Raw genomic sequence first — 16,449 nt, 5'->3', positions numbered from 1 at the left:
AAACATGGAATGGGTCGGTGGGAAGAAACGGCACAAATTGATAAAAGTGTTTGAAAACGAATACCATCGTAGAAAGTCGAGAATAAATCTTTGCAAGAGTAGCGGTTTGTAGGTAAATATATACCAGAAAGATAGAGCAATGAATGTTGATAAGCACAATGGAAGAATAGAAATGGTTTATTTGTTTAAACATCTTGGAGTAAATATATCTTTTGATGTTGAGATGAGAGAAGAGGTTTGTTGCAGAACGTGTGGAGTAATATAGGTTTCGGGATGTGTGATAAAAGATGAGAAGTTCCGGGATGTGTGAAAAAAGATGAGAAAGATACCTGAATTGTTTGTGGAAGCCAGAATGAGAATGTTGAACCAGCTTCCCATTGAGATAATTAAATGTGGATTTGGAATACAAATGAGAGAAAAAAATTAATTTTTGAATTGAACTTATTGTGTATGTTTGGTTCAAGAATAATTAACCGGGTAGAAATGCGGATATAGTAGAAGTGAGAAAAATATTATTGTAATTGAAAAGGGGATCTGAATGTTTTCATGTGATTCGGTTGTATGGAATGAATTATCAACATTAAGCTTGTAAAAAGTGTATGATATTTGGAAGTAGGAAGTAACTTATGAAAGTGGGAACTTAATATCCGGGAAGAGTGCTTGGGAGATTGTTGTCGAGCGTTTTGGGGGTTCAACTTGTTGATGAAGAACCTTCCGTGATTCAGTATGATTTACTCGTTCAGTCAGTAAATATTCGACTTCAGGGTGGTTGTGCCTGGTGTTTGCCAAACGGCTGTTCGAGTCCCGCTCAGACTCGTTAGTACCTTTAGTGTCTGCAACCTTACGATCCTTGTGAGCTAAGGTTGGGGTATTTGGGGGAGCTTAGTCTATCTGCTGAGTCATCAGCACCCATTGCCTGGCCCTCCCTGGCCCTAGCTTGGGTGGAGAGGGCGCTTGGGCATTTTTTTGCTTGCTAGGGCAATGTCACTGTCCCTTGCCTCTGCCATTCATAAGCCGCCTTTGAACCTTTTAAACCTTTATCATTGATATTCGCTTACGGGCTGCCAACGCAAGAGTCCGTGTCATGCATACGGCAAGGCAATCTAAAACGAACGAATAATATGATGCTGGTAGTCATTAAGTTGATTTTTTTATGATTTAGAGATCAAAACACCCATACCTACCAAAGGAAAGACGTTGCCGAAACAGCTGGGAAAAAAGACCCACCGCTAGACAAGAAAGTCGTTTATATCTAAGGAGGAAAGAAGGCATTATTGAAGAGTTTAATTCAGGGTTTATTATTATTATTATTATTATTATTATTATTGTTGTTGTTGTTATTATTATTTTTATTATTATTATTGTTGTTACTATTATTATTATTAATTGCTAAGCTACAGCAGTAGTTGTAAAAGCAGGATGGTATAAACACAGGGGCTCCAACCGGGAAAATATCTGAGTGAGGAAAGGAAACAAGGAAAAATAAAATATTTTAAGAACAGTAACATTAAAATAAATATCTCCTATATAAACAATAAAAACTTTAACAAAACAAAAGGAAGAGAAATAAGATAGTTTGTGAGTTTCTCAGTAGTTGTGGAATTATGAGTCCGTAATATGAACAGTGAGGGTAGGATTGTAAAAGATATACAGTGAAGAAACGGTACATAGAACACTTCTCAAAATAAGATCAGCAACAAGCAGCGCACCTCGATGTTTTGAAGCTACACTTACGAAGAGGAATGGTCGAGCACTACCAAATCAGAATGTTTTAGTGTTCGGAACTATACTCAATTTTCTTTTTAATGAGGCGCATTAGCTCGGAAAGGTTTCCTGCTATCTGATTGGTTAGAATCATTTCGTCGAACCAATCAGCGATCAGGAAACTTTTCCGTGCTTAAAGGGCACCCCTGCAAGTCAACAAATCTGCCTCACTAAAAAGAATCGACTGTAGAAGCATATAGGAAGCGAGTATAAAAGCGCACAAGTGATTCATTCTTTATCAATTGCCAGTTACATCTACATTTAAATATGTCGACGTGTAAAAAATTCAATTAATAAATATACATATAGTCCTACTATGAATTACGTCAATTGAAAACAAGCGGAAAAGAAATAATAGATTAACTAACGGAGATGAAAAGATGCTGATCTCATGCATTTCCATGTGCTGAAGAAAATGAATGATTGAGGTTTAAGTATTTATGTTTTGGCGAATAAAAAATGCTTAGAGATATGGTTCTTGACTGTTTTTAAGAAGTGCGCGAATCAGGCGAATGTTTTAGGGCTGTATTGCTGTCCCTCGTACTTGTATTGGCTCCCTTATTACAGTTTCATGATTAGAAGCTTCGGAATGCCCCAATACATGATTAAGATATAATTTCTGTTAGTTCAAATATACTATAAAAATACTCACTTCAAAATTACTACGTAAATCTCTCTCTCTCTCTCTCTCTCTCTCTCTCTCTCTCTCTCTCTCTCTCTCTCTCTCTCTCCTGTGATAAGTAGAATCTGTTAATTCAAATATACTATAAAAATACTCACCTCTCCAAAATTACTACGTAAATCTCTCTCTCTCTCTCTCTCTCTCTCTCTCTCTCTCTCTCTCTCTCTCGCTCTCTCTCTCCCCTGTGATAAGGAGAATACGTAATCAAGCCTCATTGTATTATAATACAATTCTTCATCGGTTTGTCTTATTGTTTTATCAAATACCGGTAATGCTGAATTGCTTATGATAGTAACATTAAACAATATTATAGTCGTAGTAATATCAAATTAGTTTTCTCATTATTTATCTTTTAGGTTCAATTTGTTTTACTTCTAAATATTTCCTATATACGTTTATCCCAAATATCTACTTTTTCTATTGTATATTTTCCTTTTTATCTATATATGATCACATGCTTTATATAGGGTCACTCAGCAGGCTGTGATAGGCACTCTGTTGAATGTAATTTTAGATTGTTATGGATTCAGTGTTCAATTGTAACTTGATTATTTTTAGCGAGAGAGTCATGTATCGGAATATAATTATAGATTCGATTATTTTCTGTAAAAAAATATCAGTGGTCAGGTTGAGATTTCTATTGCCAGAGAAATACATAAGAAATATAAAGTTAAGGCTATACGACACCCTCAGTAACATCAGGCAAACTAAACTGGAATGCTTAAAGGAAAGGCTTATTTCTAAATTACTTTCAATTTATCTTAAGGAATATGGTTTCAAGATGCTTTACAAAAGAGAAGTTGAAATATAATGTAAACTTAGTGAAAGTGATTCTGTTTTATGAAAGGATATCTTGACAATTCTTCACGAAACTGCCAATATTCTAAAAGTAAGATAAGTTATAGTCCATTTCTTTTATCGAAGCAGATTTGCACCGACTCGCAGCGGTGCCCTTTTAGCTCGGAAAAGTTTCCTGATCGCTGATTGGTTAGAATTATCTCGTCCAACCAATCAGCGATCAGGAAACTTTTCCGAGCTAAAAGGGCACCGCTGCGAGTCGGTGCAAATATGCATCGCTAAAAGAAATTGACTATAGTAATGTTTACACTTCAGGATGAAAATATTTATTTAGCTCTATTCATCGCAATAAATGTTGGAGTTTACTAGAGGAAAATCATGAATCCTTACCACATTGAAATTTGTTATGCCAAGTAATGGCACAGTTAAGCCAAGATCCGGCGTGAAATGTTTTAAAGGATTTAATTTTTTTTTCTGAAAAATGGTTTTACAATCGTCTGAAGGACTTAAACAAACTGGTTCATCTTCTTAGTGTGAAGAGAAGACTATTACATCTGCCAATATGTATCGTATATTACATTAATGTATACCGAAAATTTTATATCTGCGTATGATAACATAATGATTTGACTTTTTTTTTTTTTTCGCAGCCAAAAATATCACATGTAGTACGGTCCTACACCCTTGGAGAGGCAGACACATATTTCGAGAATCTAGGTCTTCCTCCAACTCCCGTAGGGGTAAAACGTGCTTTCATGAAAGCTTAGTAATCGAGGATTGTTGCCAGGGTTTTTTTTTTTTTTTTCTAATTTTTCCTCTACCGTAGGTCATCGGCATCGTTCTGGCCTTTTTCAGAGCCAGCATAGCTAAGTAATGTGTCAACCTTCTATTTGACAAAACTTCAAGAAAAGTGAACGCTATGATGCAAAAGAAAAAAAAAAGAAGATTAAGATACAACAGTCTCAAGCCTCATAAGAAGCCAAATAGACGGCTCATGTTATGGCAGTGTATACAGTAGTTGCTATAAGGGTCAGAGTTTACGGACTAATTATTCATGCTAACAACATTCTTTGTTAATGTATGAGACGAAGGTCACTCAAATAAGATCTTTAAGACAAGGAGCAAGGCTGTTTTTCTAAATGAATAGTTTTGAAGTGGTTGATCCCCCAGAATATAATGTCATGAAAACTGTAGAAGCAAAACATCTAAACGAAGCAAACAGCGGAATACAGAAAAGCACTTAAGGAAAGCATTGGGGGAAAGTAATTAAGCTAAAGTGGATGATGTGATTAAAATACCAGAAAATTCCCTATTTTGACAATAAAATTTGAATACTCAGTATGGCAAAGAGAAGCATAGAAGGAGGCCTTCTCATTACCTATCAATACATCCCAAGTCAATATATTTAAAAAAATGTTTGTGAAATTTTCAGATTTTTTATAAATGCTATTCTTATGTGTATATATAAGCAATCTTCTGAAGATAAAATCTTCAAAATATGCCCTGAATGCTCATCATATGACCAGACATACAAGGAATGTGCAGAAAATACAAGCTAGTGTGTCAACTGCAATCAACAGCATAGAACCTTAGCAGAAAAAGGCCTAGTGATGAAGGATCTACTTAAAAAGAAAATGCAAATGATAAAAGCGAACAGATATGCAACATCCACTACAATCAAGGGTACAAGTTACGCCAAAGTAACAGCTACCAATACTGTCAGGCTAATGCAAATGGCTTTCTAAGCAATTTATAAGAGACAAGAATTGCCGCTTCTAGAAGGCTAAAATAATTAGCTGCACCACCACTTGCACAAAGTGCAGAGCCTCAATAACGTTTACAACACTACCAAAGGACTAAAATAACTACGAGATCTGTGTTCAGACAGCCTCTATAACATTTATAAATTAATATTACCCCGTTATGTGAATGATTCTTTACTTAAAGTAATTTTTAAGTGCGTATTTTAGATTTAGAGTCTTATAGAGTTACTTTTCTGTAAATATTGATGCTGCAAAATGCGAAGCACAATAACCCATAAAGCAACTGGAAAGGGCACTAAGTAGAGCGTATACCTTTGTTTATATCATCTATTTCACAAGATAGGCAATTTAATTATGTACATTTGGACATGGTTTCATGTTAATCGGATAGATATTGACTACGATATAGCAAAAAGACGTTTTTAACCGTTTCTTAACGTTGACCGAGACCTTTCACCCAATCACTCCCAAAATGTAATCAAATAGTCCTTGGTTATGTCCAATCATCCCACCAAATTTCATTATATATATATATATATATATATATATATATATATATATATATATATATATATATATATCAATCTCTGTATATCTGTCTCTCTCTCTCTCTCTCTCTCTCTCTCTCTCTCTCTCTCTCTCTCTCTCTCTCTCTCTCTCTCTCTCTCTCTCTGTAAGATTCGGTCATATAAATATTCTTATGTGAATCGCAAACAAACAAACAAACATACAATACAAACATAAATAAATAGATACACGAGTATCAAAACATAACCTTCGCAACGACAGAGACTGGATGGAGGAAAAGGAAGCAGAAGGAGAGAGAAAAATCCCCAAGCAACAACACAGATCACAGATAATGATAAAAATAGTTTTCTTCCAATAGTTACTGTCAATATATTGTAAAATCATAATCATGATAGTTGATATTAAGATTAATGTAAGAGAAAGGGCAACTTCATCTTAATAGAATTAAACTAAAATAAAAAAAAATATATGTTGCCAAGTCCTTATTATACTAAGCTAACCATTAAGTATATATCAATAAAATTGCGGCTAACCCACACTTTACGCAACTCTTACTAATACTTAACTATCCAAAAACCTAATGATTACTCGGCAACCACACCACCTGCTCTATCACGGCCAAAGATTCTGTAATAGCCTAGCTGTTCCCATGAATGTTTACAGAGTTTGAAGAGCTCACTCAGCGTTTCAGCTGTATATGATGGCGTAACAAAATCTCTTTAGAAAGACTAAATGGGGTTTTAATGCAATGGTCCACTTGGGACCTATTCATGACTGTCATGACTTGCAGGTGGTAGATGGTAGCGTTCAAAGATGTATAAGTGACAGGCTGCATTTAAAGCCATAGGCTTTATATATATATATATATATATATATATATATATATATATATATACATATACATATATATATATATATATATGTTATATATATTTATATATATATATACATATATATATATATATATATATATATAGAGAGAGAGAGAGAGAGAGAGAGAGAGAGAGAGAGAGAGAGAGAGAGAGAGAGAGAGAGAGAGAGATTTATATATATGTATATATATATATACTTGTGTATATATGTATATATATATATATATTTATATATATATATGTATATATATATATATATATATATTTATGTATATGTGTAGATATATATATATATATATATATATATATATATATATATTATGTATATGTGTAGATATACATATATATATATATATATATATATATATGTGTGTGTGTGTGTGTGTGTGTGTGTATATATATATACCGTATATATATGTGTATATATATATGTGTGTGTGTATATACCGTATATATTTGTGTATACATATACCGTATATATATAGATATATATGTATATATATATATATCTATATATATATATATTAAGCTTTGAAAATGACAAATTGGGAAACCTAAGTGAACACTAGTTGATTGGTTGATATATATATATTAGGCAAACAATATGCCATCACATCCCATTGCATAATGGCGGCCAAAAGTGAGGGTAATGCGTTGAGTGTCAAAGTGAATTAGAGGCGTGCTGTGGACTAATGAATATGAACCAGCCAACTAAAACAATTATTGTATTCAGGAATAATCATTCTGACCATGAAAGGAGCTTTTAATGGTAGCAAAGACAATACAATTTATGTAATCAAGATGATTTAGAATTGTAAAAGCAAACAAATAACTTCACACTCGTAGTTTTACTAATCCTCTGTTTGCTCTGAGATAATCTATAGTTTTCTACAAAATAGTTGATTGCTTAATACAAAATTCCTGCCATAAATAAAGCAACGACCATCCATATTTTGTTTTCATTATAACATGGGCTTTGCTAGGGACTGAAGTTTTCTAGTCCTGGTTCATTGCGTGCTGGTAATGCTTTCAGTACTCCTACTAAAGTCATTACTTGGTGCAATTAGCCTTATCCTCTACCAACATTCCTGCTTCATATGTTACACCTTGATATACAACCTATTCTAAATTTTACTTCGTTTTACAGAAATCAATCACAAATAAATCTAACCCTAAGCCCCAGTGATAATATCATTACAGTATATCTACTCTTTTAAAATAGTAATGATGTAACTCGTATGTGGTTACCATATAAGGAATCCTATTCATATTTTATGGCTGTAATATATATATATATATATATATATATATATATGCGTGTGTGTGTGTAATAAAATGGTGATTTTAGGTAGTAGGTTAGCCAAGGTACCAGCCACCCATTGAGATACTACCGCTAGAGAGTTGTGGGTCCTTTAACAGGCCAGATCTTACTACATTGGATCCCCCTTTGGTTACGGCTTATTTTTTCTATGCCTAAACTTAACCGAATAGTCTTATTCTCTATACATTCTCCTTTTTCTTCATACACCTGGTAACATTAAGATAGCGAACAACTCATCATTCAAGGGTTTAACTTCTACACTGTAATTGGGCTACTTCCCACTTTGTAAGGGTAAAAGAGATAATTTAACTTTGGCAAGCATCTCTTCTAGGTGGACGCTTCAATATCAAACTAATGTTCTCTAGTCTTGGGTAGTGCCATATCCTCTGACAAAAAAAGTCTTCCATTGTCTTGGATTAGAGTTCTCTTGCTTGAGGGTACGTATAGACACATTATTCTCTGTTTCTTATTTCCTTTCCTCACTGGGCTGTTTTACGTTAGATTCCTGGGGCTGATAGCATTCTGCTTTCCGAATTAGGGTTGTAGCTTAGCTATTATTAATTATAATAATAGAAATTTAAATTCTTATTGCACATTTTCGTTTTTCCACTACATATCTGTGTATACTATATATATGGTATTGGGTTATTAACAGTGTTCTTTTCTTTAATCCTTGTATTAAAGATCATCTACTTATATCGTAGCCTCACATCTGAAATATCTTGATACCCGAATGTTCTTTTTGTATTTTCAGATCGCCTAAGCAATGCAGCGAAGACAGACACACCTCTGTCCTTTGAACATTGGTTTATCACTATGGATTATCAATTTTAATCTCGCCAGCCGATCATTTGCTTTCAACTGGTCCTTTGGAGTAAGCAGCGTTTACATCTAGATATCAGTTTGTTACGCTTTTGAAATAGATACAAAACTGGAATAGGCCTTATTGTTCAGATTGTTCAGTTTTCCCACATCGTTTGAATACTGACTGAAGTGAAATGGAAGAAGCTGAAGAGAAACAATCGGAAAGATTAACAGGTAAGAAAAATAAAATAATAAAAAAATTTACCAATTTTATGTTATTTATAGCTAAAGGCGTATGGATATGTATGACAAAAGATCTTTGCATTGCTACCTGATAGATGTACAAGAATTTTATATTAAAGTGCTTGAGTAGTTAGTTATTTTTTTATGATGTATTATAGATTTTATTACCCGTTCTAGTTTTATTAAAATCTTGCTTGATTATTATTGTATATATTTTAGTTACCATTAGAACAGTGTAATATAGTTGAAGATTCGTGTATCAAAGAACTTTTAAGTTTTGAAGTGTTTTTGGTAGTAATAGTTCTCTTGTTCTGCGAAGCTAAGATTTTTTCCACATTCTACCTTTGAGGTTAAGAAATCCAGCGCCTAAAACTTAAAGCTATGTAGTAAGATTTGCGACTCCTAGTGTGAAATGTAAATCAACGTTTGAGCGCCAGACAATTGAACGCCAGAACAGCAGAATTATGTTAGTTTCATCCTAACCTTTTACTTTTATAGCTACTTTTCTACTGTTTTAGTAGTATTCCTACTGTTACCATTTATATGATTGCTATATCTAACAAATAGAAGTATTTTGTTTAACTACTTCTACAGATTTTGAACGAAGATATTCTATTGGGTCTTTTGCAGAATATTTGCTAACAATTTTGGATATGACCTCACCCAAGGCCAGGCCTTGGTCTCATGTACTATGGCATATTTAAGATGTTATGGATATTTATGCAACCCAGCGTCTATTGTAATAATTTCAGTTGATTTATGGTTTGTTCAAGTCTTATGATATCTATGAAATTGGAAATTGTAGGGTGCGTATGCCTACCTGTCATTTGTATTTCCTGATGTTACCCCTCTAACAAATTATCTTTAAGTGACTAGACAGTAGAGGGAAACATCTCTTAAGTGTCTGCGAAATAAAGAACCATATCCTCTAACCCTTCAAGAATCAAGTCTTTTAATGATTCAGATACATTTGATATGTCACTAGAAGGAAGCTTTAATTTTCTCCAAACTGCTTGAAATAAATGGAAGAAACACTAAAAAATATCTGCATTTCTGAAGACAAAAATAAAAGCTTTACGAAATGCTTTCCCTTAGTCGCACAAAACAGAGAATGGAGAAATCTCTATCCATAACTCCCCAGACTTTATCTGAGGAAGAATATGAACAATTAAAGGACAGCTTCCTTTATATTAGATATGAATCACATTTCGATATTAAAATAGCAGAGTGGTTATTTTGGGCTTCCTATCTCCCATATAATGTTTGTTTTCCTTCATCGTTATCAAATCATCATGAGTAACAAAAGTAGAATGTTGACCAAGGCTCATCAACACCAGAGTCATATGCTACAAAATTTTCTCTAGCAAACATGTAAATCAGGTTTGAGGGATACCTGTTTCCCCTATGTTACTGGGCGCCAAGACAGGGATTCCTTTATGTTTCTGCAGAATGGACTGATACTTGGGGAAAAAAAATACTTCAGGCTGCAAGTTAATTTGATCTTCGTGAAAGATCCGCCTTCCTTGATTAATTAATGCTGGGACCCTTTCAAAAAGAGGAATCATTGATAAGCATGCCAGTAACTTTGCAAGGCATGGTATATGATCGCGATAATTGCTGGATGTACAGTCTCGGACAAATTCAGGGGACCACTTTTCTGAGAAATCTGGGTTTTGTGGCAGGAGTTTTTGCAGGTTTGTCCTTGCCAAATATTTTAACAGCTTTAAAACACATTTGTAATTAACCTCGTTGTAGTCTAATCCGCAATTGTATTCATCTTTGTTTGCACTCTCTCTCTCTCTCTCTCTCTCTCTCTCTCTCTCTCTCTCTCTCTCTCTCTCTCTCTCTCTCTCTCTGTATATATATATATATATATATATATATATATATATATATATATATATATACAGTATATATATATATATATATATATATATATATATATATGTGTGTGTGTGTGTGTGTGGAATTTCATGCATTCTGGTAAGCAAGTTTTGCAAGTCCTGTGGTGTGATGCTAAAAAGGACAGCGTCATCAGCATACTCTAGGTCATCTAATTTCGTGTTACCAATTCAGTCTAATCCTTCTCCACCATCCCCAACTGTTCTATGCATTACAAAATCCATGAGGAGGTTAAACAAGATAGGTGACAACACATTCCCTTGGACTACTCCACTGTTCACTGGAAATTCATTTGATAGGATTCCACCAATATTAACTTTGCACTTGCTATGCTATAACATTACCTTAGTATGTCATGATTTATTATTGCCATAATTTTATTATCGTTGCTGTCATTCAAATATTAGTGTTCAGAATTAGTTTGTAATTTGTTAACAAATGCTAACAATTTAGAGAACGTCGAATGGCAATATTTTTTTTCACGGGGATTTAAGTACAGAGCCGAGAATTTGTATTTTGTGGCCCGAGGGCTCAAATTAAGTCAATATTCAATTCTTAGAGAAGAGTTATGTTTAGGGTATATTTAAAAGATTAGCAGATAGAATTATTCCATGTTTTAAGCTTTAGTCTCTCTCTCTCTCTCTCTCTCTCTCTCTCTCTCTCTCTCTCTCTCTCTCTATTACTGTATATATATATATATATATATATATATATATATATATATATATATATATATATATATATTATATATATAAATATATAAAATATAATATAAATGCACAAATTAATTTTTATATAATATTTTAGAGGTATGTTTCATATGTCGTCATGTAATGCATCTGCGTAAGTATGAAACATTACTTTTAGGAGATAAACTATAATATCTAGAGTTGCTAATTCCCCAAGGCTTCCTGAATCTCTTATCTTAAGATTTCTTCCTGAATGATAAGATATTGGCCATGATAATGCCATTGATCTCGTTTCTCAAAAAGTAGCCTATTAACCTTATGTTGTATCGATAGCAATACAATAAACATTAGGCGATAACAACTTAGGGAATACAGTATTTGCCCATCTGCTTGTCTAGCTGTTCACAGTTGTGTGATATAGCAAGACGTGCAGCTATAGTTCGTGAAGAAAGCGCAGTATCTTGCAACGTCAAAATTTGTCCTCTTGTTACCACTCTATACCGTTGCTTATCTGTGCCTAAAGACCTGGACTTTAAGGGCTTGAGGCTTTATCGGTTGATATGTATGATTGCCTAGAAACACAGCACACTAATGCCTACTATTCGTGGCATTTCTTACACATTTTGTCATAAATCCTTCTTGCTCGGAAAAGTAGTCCTGTTGATTGTTTTCGAGATTGTACATTCATCTCTACAAACTTATATCCTTATTGTTCTTTCCATTTATATAGTGCTACTCTTGAGCACTCTGTCTATTAACCTAAAATGGAATAATAATAACCAACCAATTCTCAAGATTGTAGGTAGGATCAAACACTATTAAAAACCAAACAGCTAATAGAGACGGAAAAACAATAGATACGGAAAAACAATAGATATATCTTGCAAATATTTATTGATATAAGGTTTTTCTCCTTTATTTGATCCTTTTGTACCAGATTATTAAGTTGTCAAATCTTGACATAATTTCAAGTTCTTGGCATTCCACTACTACTGAGTTCAATTGTCTTGCATTCTACTTTAAGCACTCATTTTTCTTGCGTTCAGGAGTCAGTGTACCGAAATTCATTGCCATTGGAAGGAAAGCTGTTGCCCATGTGCCATAAGTGATACAATTCGATTCTGATAATCATAAAGAATTACCGGATCTGAAACTGATTTTGCAGAGGCAGTACTCTTCATGCACAAACCTGATTGATTTCGAAAATAGCATCAGTATCGCCTACACCTGGTTTTGAATTTCACACATTTTATCGTATGGTGTTGATATAAGATATACATGGTAGTAAAAGCATTGGAACATTTTTTATATTTAGGATACATACAAAGAGATGGTAAGGATATTACCATTGTAACCACTAGTCTTGGGCTATTAACTGTACATTTTTATTTAGTCAGCTAAATCAATATAATTGATTATAGATTTGGATTGATTTAACAACTATAATTCTTACAGAAAGTAATCAGATTGTAGTCCGTTTGTAAATGTGATAATTTTGCAGGAATGGGCACATGATATTCAGAGGAAAAATTTCCCAACATCAGAATGTCATTGTTGCTACTACAAAACTAAATCCTTATGCCTTTTGTTTTAGCAGGATAACTTTAAAATAGAAAGATTTACCTATTCAATAATTGCCCTTTGATTATAGTTTAGAGTTTGTTATTTATGTTTGTGTGCAAAATTAGTGCAGCATTTTTCTTTTCATTCAGTATGCATTTCACGCCATATTTTTTTCCAGTTGAACATGTCCCACAACTTCCAAAGGAACCAGAGGTTAAGAGAAAGAAGAGGATTTTTATGCAGGTAAATGAAAGCTATTTTGATTACATTCTTCTCTTGCCTATCAACTGCATTAAAATTAGATGTAAAGAGACCACCATAAACCTTGCATTTCTCCTATTACGTACTCTTATTTAGCCTAGTAGTAGTTTTATTAGTTTTCTGTACTGCATATATAATTATTGAAAAATTCTGGCTTTATTATCTCATAGTTGTAGATACATTTTTAGAAATATCGTGATAATTAACCTTTTGGGATACATATTTATTAAGGATTGAAAACTGACACATATATAGAAGTGCTTAAACTAGTTTCGAACATATCAGTAGCAGTTACTCAACATCCGTCTCTGATGACTTGATTTTCATGTTGACAGTAGCCCTTACAGTCTTCACTGGTCGTACTTTTCAAATATCTATAGAAGGAAGTTACCAGTCCATTTATCAAACACTATGGCCACAAAGTCAACTTGATTTTTCGATTCTTATTGATGATTTTTTTGTATGTTCTCCTCTAAATGAAATGAAAAGTAAGCAAAGGATTGGTAATAGTGTGGTAATCACTTGACTACCACGAAAGATTAAAATATATTTGAGATCATGTTTAAATATATGTAACAGGATCATATAAGCTTTACTGGAAGTGAAATAGACCCATCATGCCCTTGGTAAGTATATCAAATATTGTATTTTCATGATATGTATGAATCTATCAGCCTCATCACAAGGGTTTTTTCAAACAAAGTGGCCACATATAGTAAACTAAATTTCAATTCCAGATTTGTTAATTGCTTTCCATTGAGTACTATGAAATCCAAAATAGTGTATAATATGATTAAACTACTTTCACAATGATATCGTAATTAATTTTAGGAGAAAGGCTGGCACTTCATAATGACTACCAAATTACCACAAACGATAAGAATATACTGTATTTATTGCATGTATAAATATTTTAGCTCGGATGAATTTTACTTATATTGAAGTGTAGCCCTGGGAGGAAACGCACCTTTAATGAAGTCCTTCACGCAACCTACTTATCATGGTCTTCTTCATTGTTCTTCTGTTTCTCTTGATTGCCAAGTTCCTTTTGATTCCTAAAACTGTAAAGGATCCCTTTGACTACTGGTACATCAGCATCTTGTTGCACATAATAATATCCGGCTCTCTGAGTTTGCATAGGATATTAGTATTGTTCGTTATATACTAGAAACAGAATGTATACTCTAACTATTACTGGTTTGAATGTTCCCCACAGTCCAGTCTTTTTCTGACTATCTTCATAATCATCAAATGAAACATTAGGCCACAGTTCCAAAAATGACATTTATCAAGTTTACATTTTTATATCTTCCCATACAGAAAAAAAACCATGATTGTCGCATATTTATATTTCATGTTATATTCACTGTTGCCATAAATTATTTGTGGAACCAGTAGGTTAAAGCTGGTAGAGTCATCCCAGCATATCATTTATAATATAGTAAGATCACATGTTGCTTGTTTTTCAACACCCTTTGGTTATCATTATGGCCACAATAATTCATTTTAATTTTTGCATGCCTGGGTCATTGGCGTATAATATCACTTACATATTCATTATTTCTTTGGAATCTTACAGCATCCTTTGTCACTACCCTTAGCGAAATTTTTAAGATAATATTTCCTAAGAACATGCCCATCTCATTAGCGTATCAAATTTATTAGATTTCTACTTAATGCTGCATAAACAATGTGACATATGTTTCAAACCTTCTTGCCTAATTCTACGATGGGCTTTAGAAATTGCCCCATCACTTGTTGGAAAAGCATATCTTTTTCCCCCTCATGAAATAAATATTATCCTTAGATGAACTTCCCTTGGGCAGGCTTGTTATCTATTAAAACACTCGTGCAGTACTTTTTCCAGCACAGCTATCTTTGCCTTTAAAGTGCATTTGGTTACTGTTGAGAACCTTTGTACCATGATTTTGTCTAGCTATTACCTATATTAGGGTACTTCCATTCTCAGAAAAAAAAATTCCTTGTAGAGGATATTTGGGAATATGCAAAGAACAAAATGTTCATAAAATACTCAAATAATCATATGAGACTAGTTGAAACTTCTACTCACAACAATTATGAATATGGAAGAAAATGTGTTCAGCTTCGAGGTTCTCAAGATTTGTGTCACTGTATTTTCCAATCATATATAAAAGTATTGACTAGTATCTGAGCTTCGTAGGTTTTTGATTACCTTCGTATTTCATATTTCATATTTCATTGATACTAACTAACAGGCCTCAATGGAGGAAGAACATAGGTTTCAAACTTTTGACCAACTGATCTTGTGTCACACAAGTTGTGTGCTAAACATTACACCAAACTGGCTGAAATGCATGTTACAAACAATCTGGAATAATTCCTGATGACTAGAATATTTTCAAAACTGGACTTTCTGAAGATAATTGAGTAATTGTTTTTTTTTTTCTGAACATATAATTGATGAACAATTTTACCTTATTTTTAATAAAAAGGAAATGCTGACTATTAAATCACTAAAGAAACCTGTGGTTTTGTTATTTATACGGAATATTATATTTGTAGACCTGATAAAAAGGCAGTGTGCAACATAACCTCTTTATAACGCCACCATCATTTGAAACTTTCAGGTTTTGATGGTTCTTGGAGCTAGCATTGGCCATTTGGGACTGGCTGTGGTAGCAGCTTGGCCAAATCCCGCAATCCCTGAACTTCAGAGGAATAACACAAATATCTATGGAAGTTATATGTCCTTAAATTCATGGCAGCTGGATATGCTTGGTAAGAGTTAGAGTAGTTATGTGCATGTCAAGGTAGCTTCAATAATGAGCAAAGAGGGGAAGTAAGAGAGACAGGAAGGGAATTTTAGTATTTATTATTATTATTATTATTATTATTATTATTATTATTATTATTAATTGGTAAGCTACAACCCTAGTTGGAAAAGCAAGATGTTATAAGCCCAAGGGCCCCAACAGAGAAAATAGCCTAGTGAGGAAAGGAAACAAGGAAAAATAAAATAGTTTAAGAATATTAGTATTAAAATAAATATTTCCTGTATAAACTATAAATACTTTAACAAAACAAAAGAAAGAGAAATTAGATAGAATAGAGTGCCTGAGTGTACCCACAAGCAAGAGAAACCCCCAAGACAGTGGAAGACCCATGTTACAGAGGCTATGGCACTACCCAAGACTAGAGAACAATGGTTTGATTTTGGAGTGTCCTCCTCCTAGAAGAGTTAAAGAGTCTCTTCTACCCTTGCCAAGAGGAAAGTAGC

General features: G+C 33.5%; 1 protein-coding gene and 1 pseudogene across 4 annotated transcripts in view; both read left to right on the top strand.

Annotated features, from left to right (window-relative positions):
- Positions 1 to 16,449, top strand: part of LOC137657851 (E3 ubiquitin-protein ligase MIB1-like) — a 421,337-nt pseudogene that overhangs the window by 117,802 nt on the left and 287,086 nt on the right.
- Positions 1 to 16,449, top strand: part of LOC137657828 (facilitated trehalose transporter Tret1-like) — a 31,500-nt gene that overhangs the window by 6,418 nt on the left and 8,633 nt on the right. For all 4 annotated transcript variants that reach the window (XM_068392409.1, XM_068392402.1, XM_068392419.1 and 1 more), the window contains exons 3-5: positions 8,483 to 8,766; positions 13,108 to 13,172; positions 15,800 to 15,950. In XM_068392409.1, the coding sequence (XP_068248510.1) occupies positions 8,727 to 8,766; positions 13,108 to 13,172; positions 15,800 to 15,950 (256 nt within the window). In that variant the 5' untranslated portion in view covers positions 8,483 to 8,726. The remainder of the gene's footprint in view (positions 1 to 8,482; positions 8,767 to 13,107; positions 13,173 to 15,799; positions 15,951 to 16,449) is intronic.

The sequence above is a fragment of the Palaemon carinicauda genome, chromosome 1 (assembly GCF_036898095.1).
Source record: "Palaemon carinicauda isolate YSFRI2023 chromosome 1, ASM3689809v2, whole genome shotgun sequence".
Taxonomy (NCBI): domain Eukaryota; kingdom Metazoa; phylum Arthropoda; class Malacostraca; order Decapoda; family Palaemonidae; genus Palaemon; species Palaemon carinicauda.
The sequence above is the reverse complement of the archived record's forward strand: the minus strand, read 5'-3'. Positions and strand labels throughout refer to the sequence as shown.